We start from the raw sequence: 9,439 nt of genomic DNA, 5'->3' as shown, positions 1-9,439 counted from the left end.
GAAGCTTCTTCAGCACACTCTACTGGTGACCAAGTTGCACTTGCACTGTAAACGACTGCAAGAACACCTGAACTCTCTTCCAAATACCCAGACACACACAAACTGGCACACAGCTATCCTTTCACAGCCCCAACTCTAGCTTGTACTTACTGAAAGGGTGCAATGGCTTCAGGAGGGAGGTCGTATGTCGACTGCTTGGTCATTTTGTTGAAGAAGAATTTCCTCTTGAAGGTTTTGCTGTATGCCATTGTCCAGGGATCTTGCAGAAGAGTCACAAGGATCAGACAGAAAATGGAAGGGTGAAGAAAGCACAGTATAAATATACACGCAGCAGGGAGGAGGGAAACTGTAAGAATAATTGTGATCTTTCTTTTACTCCTTTTTCCTTCCCTCCCTCAAGAGGACCTGATTCCCAAGTTGTTTCCTGCTCCCTGAGAAAAATCCCTTTTCCCGGCATTTAAAAGTTTACGTTCCAAACAGGATATTTCCATATACCATTACTCTGGAAAATATCGTCTTGATGACAAATTATGATCTCATTAAAAAATAAAGTCATCAGTCACGTAAATAAATGGAATTACCCACACAATAACTAATCCACCCACAACAGAAAAACCTATCATATAAATGCCCTAAACCTTATCTAAATCCAAGTTACCCTCATTACATGCAAACAGTTCATCTCTATGCACTGGAATACTCCTATTAATTTTTTACCAAGTTACGACAAGGGCAAGCCTGGTTGGGCTGATTTTGGCTGGGAGAGAGTTAATTTTCTCCCTAATAGCTAGAATAGCGCTGTTTTTTTGATTTAGTATGAGAGTAATATTGACAATACCAACTAAAAACCTGGGTATGTTAAGTAGCACTTATATTAAGTCAAGGACTCTTCAGCTTCCCAGTCTACTACACAAGAAGCTGGAAGGAATCATAGCCAGGACACATGACCCAAAGTGATGTTCCATACCATACGCCATCGTGCTCAATATATAACTGGGGGAAGATGACTAGCGCATATCAATGCTCAGGAACAGGCTGGCCATCGGTCAGTCAGGTGGTGAACAACTGCATTGCACGTCACTTGTTTTATATACTCTTATTATTATTTTCTCTTTATTTTCGCTGTCCTATTAAACTGTTTTTATCTCAACCCACAAAATCTACTTTTATTCCCTTGAGTCTCTCCCCCGTGCCACTGCAGCAGGAAGAGAGAGCAAGCGGCTGCCTGCCAGGTTAAACCATGACACTGGTCAATACTTTTTACTTGAAGATACAGAGAAAAGTTAAATAAGAGAAAGGATTCTCTCTTCCTACCATTCACAGTCCGTACGATGTAAAGTCCTGTGGGCACAAAGTGCCGGTCGTCTCGGCCAGTGTAGGAAAGCCGGGGCATTCCCCCTGAACTCTTGATGACTTTCATCTCTAACCTAAATGTTGAGAGGAGGCAGTGATAAGAGACTCCCCGTTTCTTCCTTTACCATCCTCTTGCACACGGTGTACCACCTGCACACCCTCTCTACACTGTCCCGTTGAAAACTGCCAGCACTACACTTGACAGGACAAAATCACCACATCCTCAAGAATTAAGTCTCTTGCCCCTACCCCCATGGCTAGAGAAACCAGCCAGAGCTGTCTAGATCAGGTAGTGATCAAATTTTGCAATGAAGGATCTGTGATGATCTACCACACTTAATCCAGATCAGGCTTCCATTTCAGGTATGAACTCCTAATTTTTCAAGCTACTGAGAAGCCACTGACACTTCTGCACAAAAACTCAAGCACTGTTGCTACTCCTACAGTTGTGAAGCACTCTGGCCACATCCCTGGCATTACAACTCACAAAGATGATCCTCTGAGTCAGCAGCATCTCAGAAACAGCAGCCACCAGTTGCACAGGCTCTACCAGTTCTTTCTCTAGGACTCCTCATCCATAGATCAGTGCGTCTCTCCCATTCCTGTGCATTGGTGGCTGATAACCTCAATAACCCCGAAGTCTCTAATTTGTGCCAGTCACTTACCTCACAAAAATCTTCTCCATTTCCTCCAATCTGTAAACTTCCTTCACTCTGTGGTGAAAAGACAAAAATGTGATTTAAAAAAAAAAAAAAAGTCCTCGTTTTCTGTCCTGGCTACAGGGAGCAGCCAAACAGTTCATTTTGTACAGTGTGAGGTGGTCAGGCATGACTGAGGATCATCCTTCTCCTCAATCTTCTGCTCCAGTGCTTTATTTCTCCTCAGCTGAGAAACCCTGACACCCATCTACATTTTTACCTCAGGCCGAATATACAGAAGAGGAAGAAAAATGAAAGCTGAGCATTTTTGTTTTCCCTTGAGGTAAATTCACCAAGGTCAGCCCCAGGCAGGCCCTGGCCTCAGCATCAGGCTTCAAAGAGCAGAGTTTGAACACCTTTTCACAATTGCAAAGGACTCCTCCTCACTTCACCTTCAGCCCTCCCCAACAATTTTGAGCTCCTCCAGTTATTACAATTGTCTTGTTTTTCTTGAGTTTAACTGAGATTCCACTTATTATCTTTGATTAAGCTGCCAAGCAGAACATCCTCTTTCCCTTCCTCCCGCTTCTCTCATAATATCACAGCACTTACAGCCTCTGAAACAAAAGCTGGTTTGTCCACAATACCTGTCTGATACCCAGCACAATGATGCTATTATGCTCCACCATAGCAGAATTAATGAAAAGGAAGGTCAGGAGGCAACCAAAGCCCTTTGTCAGGAACTTTCTTGCCATTGTAACTTAAGCCTTTTCCTCAGGCTAACCATTTGGAGACTGCAGCTGCTGGTCAGCACTTCAATTATCGACTAGTCAGCATCTCTGTACCGCTGCTGACCCTTCAGGGTAGACAAGGACATAGATGTCTTCACAATGATTAAGCTAAGTTGGTGGTAGACCTACTATAGCACATATTTGAAATCAGCACCAGCCAATCCACCTATGATGAAAACGTGGCTGTCTGATATGCGAAAGGAGGGCACAACAACTCCACGACCAACATTTATCTTAGATGTTTAAAGGGCTTCTTGCCTTTTTCCATTGAACATAACAGAACTACGAATTTCAGGTTAAAATTTAACTCTCCTTCAGCTACTTATCTACATCTGCCAACATATGTAAAACCAAAGCATGTCAGGCAGAGGGAAAGAGTCATCACTCACCGGATGGGATTCATATCTGGCCGGCTCGGTTTAGAAACAGCTTTAACAAACTTCTCTGCCAGCTGAATCCTAAACAAAAACAGAAGGAGAAACCAGTAATTTAGCAACATCTTTGGCACAGCAGGCAGGTAACAGTTTCAGCAGAATAACCAATTAGACACTTCAGCACATGTAGACTGCCTACCCTGCTAGCCAAATGGCTACTGAGCAAAACTTTTTTTTCGCTCTGCTCTCCAAGTCCAATCAATACCCAGTGATACTGGCTTTTATCCATTAGGAATGGGTCTCCATAGCCTCCTCCACAAGCCCACATGCTGTCGAACACATTGACGTATCAGCAGGAAAGTAGGATTGGTGGGAACATTATGCCCCAGAAGAAGGAAACAGAGGGGCTCATTCCTTCTCCCTCAGCCAGTTACGCTCATTCATATTCCCAGGATGCTCACTTTACGCAAATTGTGCCCAGTTCACGCCAGACTAAGAAAGGAGCTAGACCTGCCCTCATACGCAGAGGAGGTATAGTTGGAAAAAGCTATACACACTTCACTTCAAGAGCAGGTTCATTCACAGTTCATCTTTGTAGCAGCATTTCAGCTAAATGCACTTGTGCCTCTGTGCTCAGCATTCTGCTTTGAGTGTGAACACAGTTTCCCAGTCATTCCTATTCACATACAAGAAAGAAGCTTCTCCAGATTCTACATACCTCTGGTTGAAATGCTGATTTCGAACATCATTCCCATTCAGCACCAAGACATCAAGGATGTGGATGGCACTGATTTTTCGCTGGGCTTTTCCCTAGGGAGGGCAATACAGAGACTTACTATTCAGCCTGTTGCTATTTCAGCCTTGATTTACAGCCTAGTATTTTACAGGACATAATTCTATTATAGCAAGAAAGCACCTTTCCAGATATTAGAAGCGCACAAATTCCCTGCTGCCCATTGTCCAGTGCCATCCTCCAAGAACTGGAGTATCTCAGCTACACAGTTCTGCCTCAGAGGAGGATGACTGGGCAGGACCACAGCTGCCATCACCTGCTCTCTGTGCCTTATCAGGTACCACACTACAAAGTCCAGCGGACTAGAGCATCCTCTGGAGTGCCAGAGGGCAGGCAAATTCCCAGACAGCAGTACCTTACACGGTGGATATACCATGAGAATTTTTTCCCCAAGGTCTGCAGTCACTACTGAGCTGTTATGTACTCAGGGAGCCACAAAAAACATTACATCGTTTTGGCAATGTCATCTGCTGCTGCCTGCAGGACAATAGATGCGTGTCAGGACCAAAATGTTTTCAAAATAATGTTACAGGCTCCTATCTCTAGCACTGGACAAAAAGAAAGAACATAATCCAAAACAGTTCCTCTACAGATCATGTTCAAAAAAACTTGAATCTGGCAAACGTGAAATATTTATTCTGCAGTATTTTACAGAGAACAGGCAAAACTGCTCATTACATTTGCAGCCACTTGGTAAGGGAAGAGACTAGTTTCCCACCTCTCCTTTCAACTCATGAACAATCTCCACAGAGAGAAGGGTATCTCTTGGCAGCTCAGTTTTCAAATCCAGCTTTGTCCAGCGATCTGACTGGCGACCATCCCAGGTGTAGATCTGCGATTTCTGTGTGTACAAGGCAGAGACACATTCAGCTAAAGCTTCATGACAGCAGAGGTGGAGGAGAGACCTCTGACTAACTGTAGAGCAGCCCTCATAGAATCTTCTTGTCCTAGGCTGTCACAGGCAGTTTCTTTGTCAGAAGTTTTAAGGAAGAACCTTAATCTCTACAGCAAAGGAAAAAATATTGTAATCTGCCAGTGACTTTTCATAAAGAGCCAGAAATAGAACACCTTTAAAAGAACAGTAAAGATAATTAGCAACACCAGCAAGAGTACAGGTCTGCGTAGGCTGCGATTACAAAAACAGAGTTAATTAGTGTGAAAAGCAGTGAAGTCAGAAGAAAGAAATGTAAAATAACTAGCAGTCTCAGGGACTCCTGATAGGAATTTTTTTTGGCCTTTGAGTGCAGGGAAGGATGGGATGAAACTGCAAGGCAGAATAGTAGTGTTGAAAGGAAGCAGGAAAACTCCCACACTGTTCTCAGCACTTACCCCTAGCCCCAAGAGGAACTTCTGCTCACTTCCAGACACCATACACCGGTAATCTAACACTTGGCGAACTTTCTCCAGTGTACTGGGATTCAGAGGAGTGGGTTTGTAACTAAAGGTGTCAATGTCCGTGCCCTAAAGAGCAAAGTATGGAAAAGGCAAATTAGACACAACATATCAACAGGTAGGTAAATGCAATTTCTACATGAAACGATCATCCAGGACTAGCTTCTACATCTCTTAATTCCTATGGGGAAAAGTTCTATTTGTAAGAAAGGATTCAGAACAGGCTCACCTGGATCAACTCAAAGAACTTGGACTTGGGATCTGAAGATGAAGGAGCAACACGAGCCTGATCAGGAATCTGAAAACAAATCCAAACGATGGATAATAAGTGTTATTCTTTGGCACACTCATAGGAACCTTTCTGGTTTCAATACATGAACAACCTCCTTCCTGAAACTCCAGCTCTTGGGATTCCACTTGCTGGAGTAGTCATCTGGCAAATAAAAGGATCATGTACTTTGCAAATTTAATGTAGGTATACCATGTCTCATAGGGAACAACAGGCAACTCCAGAAAGTTTCAGACTATATCTTTGGTTTCATGCATGTTTTGATGAAATGCTGTTTCATCGAAAACACAATTATCTATGGCCTCACTGCAGTCAAAAGCTCAGAGAAAAGAAACTGCAGACTCATGAAACAAGACCTTTTAGAGAGCTCTGCTGCTTGGGTACAAGGTGCGGAGTTCACACTTTGTGCATGATGAAATATTTTCAACTACAGCAAAGAAGCCTGCTCAGTTAAGCTGTGCACATAATGAATTAGAAATGTCCTGTTTGCTTACATGAACAGCTTGAAATGGTCTTTGACTTTTCCACAAGACAAGGTACTAAACCTCTAGTCATAAAGTCCTATCTGTACTGCAGGTCTATTCTTATTTCACCACAGCAAGGACACCTTCACATCCTCCCTGCTTGGCAACTTACTTACCCCCCATAGCTGGAGACATTCCTTTCGGATTTCAGCCTGCCGCGGCTCAATCAGTGTCCTAGAGAAAGACAGCAGATTGTTGAGATGATGAAACCTCCTTGCTCTTGCAGCATTACATATCCCAGCCCTATAAAACTTGCATCTTTTGTTATCTGGCTTGGCAATAACAAAAATGCACTATTCTTCAAGAAGTTACACAAAATAGGATGCTGCCTTCCCTGCCCTCCACTCATCTCCGAATCGCATGTTTAGCTCAGTTCATGGTCTGCACTACTGATTAGCATCTACCACTCCACTCCATAAAAGTGCCACTGGACACCCATATATTCAAGAAGTTTTCACATAGTTATGTATTAGTATCAACTTACGCCAATCTTCAAGAGCTGGGCACATAGCCTTGCTTACAAATGGCAATGAAGGCCTGCTGAGGGCCACACAAAAAGAAAAAAAACCACACTGTCAGTCTTAGGATTAACTGTTACATAATTTCTGGCTACCAACTCAACTTTCTACTATGTATTATCTCTGAATGATACATGAACAAAAAAGTCATGCCAGGGAAACAGCCAGACATTGCAGTGGCTTTAGTTTATGCAGGAAAATCACATCATAAGCTGTCAGTAATTCTAGGTATACAACTTAGATGCTTTGAATTGCCCCTGGAAAATTAAGAATTATGGAACTACACCCAATTTAGATGGTTACTGTAAAACTGGACATTTCAGCTGGGAGTTATTTACTTTCCTGCTTACATTCCTGCTAAGAAGTAGGCCCACTTATGGTAACTGGAAAGCCTGTGAGGCATGGATGCTTTCTCAAAGGTGATAAATAGACTATCAACCTTGAGGACTCCTCCAGCAACTCACACGTTTCTGCAAATAACTTGAGCAGAGACACAAACTGAGCTACCTAAAAGCACTCTTCACTTTCCTGCCTCCAAAGGCCAAGCCAAGTACCAGCTCAAATAAAGAAGGCACTAAAGAAGGGCAAAGCAATTCATTTATAGTAGGTTAATGCACTCCTCACTGAAAGCCAGAGGAATATACTCACGTGTCTTGAACAAAGGCACGTATTTTGGCTAGTGCCTTTATCTGAATTTTGCAGTGGCTGAAAGAGAAGACAAGTTTCAGTCAGGGAACAAGTTAATCACCACCAACATTGCCCTACTGTTCAAAACAAGTAAGAGTGCTGGAACAACAGGAGGAAGCCAGTCTGATCCTCACAGCAGTAATGGATCATGATTCAAAGTGACTGGAAGACCACTGGAAAGAACTCAACAGTATTCTTTTTTTCTACACAGTACTCAGAGGTCAAACAGTAACAGTATACAGCATTTCTCTCCGCTCTGCTCTGCTAAGCCTTTCAGGGAGCAGCACAGCAGCATCAACAAGTACCTCCACGAGTGAAAGAAGCCACAGCTGAAAGCCATGTTAGTCAACTTGCCTACAGCTAGCAGCCCTCATTGCCCCACAGACACTCACTTTTCATTGGACTGGACAATGTAATCATAGAAATCCTGATCGCCTTTGATCACGTTCAATGGCACAATAAGATTCACATCCACATCAGAGTTGCGCAGTTGGTTGAGTCTGATGTTCACCATGAAGAGATAGTCCCGCACATCATCAATCCCCAGCTTTAATCCTTTGCATATCACATACCTGCAGAGCAAGGCAGAAATCACATGGGTTCATTTCTTCAACACAGCCGACTTTTCTGCTACGCTCCCATTATCAGGACAGTTTCCCAAATCTTAGAAATTCCTAGGAAGGAGCAATCTCACCTATCAAAAAGTCATTACACTTTTTCTAAGCTCTGGAAAAACAGGGAAATTCAAGTTTATAGGGATGTCCCTCAAGCAGTAAATTCTGCTAAGCTTGGCAGGCACAATGATAACACACATAACATGCTCTAGCTTTATTGGAACTGTAGTCGTTTCACACAAAACCGAATGTGTCACATAATCAGTTCCTCTGCTTTTTCCCACAGAAGGGTACTTTAGCAAATATCTTCTTTACCTTGCCAAATATCACAATTTGCTAGGCATCGAAAAACGTTTCTTCCTCCAAGACAGTTGCCAACTGAGGCAGGTCACAGCGCTTCCACTAGACTTACTCAAATCCATCTATGATTGTACTTAGAGGACAAGGTTTCTTTAGTAGTTGCTCACACTCAAGAATCTCACCTCTCTGAGTTAGCAGGGCGGCTTGTCACAGGTTTAAAGATGCATACTCGCTCAAAGCAGCAATACAGCAGATAAATAAGTCCCACGCTGAATGGGGTAAAGAGGTCAAAGGTTTTGCAGACAAAATGTCCTCCTGGAAAAAGGAGAGGAAGTATGCCAATACCAGAAGATTATAAGGAAATAAAGAGACACGAGACATCTCAATAACTCTCTTCTGCAGAATTAGAAGAGTGGTTTTGTGCAATGAAATGGCATCTAAAACACATTCCTGAAGTGGGTCAGTGGGGCCCCTTGAACCATCTTCCCCATACCTACAGCAAAGAGGAAATTGTTTCCCTGACCAGGATCAAACTAGTATGCATGCTGTCTCATGAGCAAACCTTTTCTATACACCTTCCATTCTTCCCTTCCAGGCCCAAACTGTGCCCTATGGCATGGCAGCAGGCTATGCAAAAGCCTGAATGGAAGAGGAGCTCCTATACATGCAACGAGAAAACTCAGATATACTCTCCAGTTATCAAAGTGGTGACCTTGGCCCAGGACAGCTACATGCCGTTTTGTAAGAGCTTTAAACTAATGCATTTCACCTCATGCTTTTAATTAAAAGAAAACTAGACACAGATAAGATTATTTTTCTGCCCCAGTTCTGTTCACTTTGTGACAACCATCTTGGGATGTATGTGTACACACTATTCTGTGCAACACAGCCTCACTGCAAAAGCACGTTAATAAAAATTATACTGCATCCTTCCACAATGCCACCCACATCTTAGAAAAGGAGGACAAAGATTAATGGATAAAACATACCTGTTCGGACAATGGACAGTGCTGTAAGGAACTGGCAAAGCATGAGCTGCTTGCTTAGGACTTCTTGCAGATTCTCCTGACCCTCTACTGAGAAACCCTGCAAAACACATAGCATTTGTTGGTCAATCAAAGGGTTCTGTATACCTAAATCATGCAATCATGATAATTTCTGTTTCT

At 42.9% G+C, this 9,439-nt stretch overlaps 1 protein-coding gene across 4 annotated transcripts in view; it reads right to left on the bottom strand.

The window, feature by feature from the left end:
- Positions 1-9,439, bottom strand: part of CMTR1 (cap methyltransferase 1) — a 47,833-nt gene that overhangs the window by 6,593 nt on the left and 31,801 nt on the right. For all 4 annotated transcript variants that reach the window (XM_069852527.1, XM_069852522.1, XM_069852524.1 and 1 more), the window contains 13 exons: positions 9,263-9,359; positions 8,456-8,588; positions 7,752-7,931; positions 7,321-7,377; positions 6,271-6,328; positions 5,571-5,639; positions 5,279-5,410; positions 4,668-4,790; positions 3,875-3,966; positions 3,172-3,240; positions 2,019-2,066; positions 1,315-1,427; positions 151-259 (listed from right to left, as the gene is read on the bottom strand). In XM_069852527.1, the coding sequence (XP_069708628.1) occupies positions 151-259; positions 1,315-1,427; positions 2,019-2,066; positions 3,172-3,240; positions 3,875-3,966; positions 4,668-4,790; positions 5,279-5,410; positions 5,571-5,639; positions 6,271-6,328; positions 7,321-7,377; positions 7,752-7,931; positions 8,456-8,588; positions 9,263-9,359 (1,280 nt within the window). The remainder of the gene's footprint in view (positions 1-150; positions 260-1,314; positions 1,428-2,018; positions 2,067-3,171; positions 3,241-3,874; positions 3,967-4,667; positions 4,791-5,278; positions 5,411-5,570; positions 5,640-6,270; positions 6,329-7,320; positions 7,378-7,751; positions 7,932-8,455; positions 8,589-9,262; positions 9,360-9,439) is intronic.

This window comes from Phaenicophaeus curvirostris, chromosome 2, assembly GCF_032191515.1.
Source record: "Phaenicophaeus curvirostris isolate KB17595 chromosome 2, BPBGC_Pcur_1.0, whole genome shotgun sequence".
Classification (NCBI taxonomy): Eukaryota; Metazoa; Chordata; class Aves; order Cuculiformes; family Cuculidae; genus Phaenicophaeus; species Phaenicophaeus curvirostris.
This window is presented reverse-complemented; position numbering and strand designations above follow the sequence as displayed.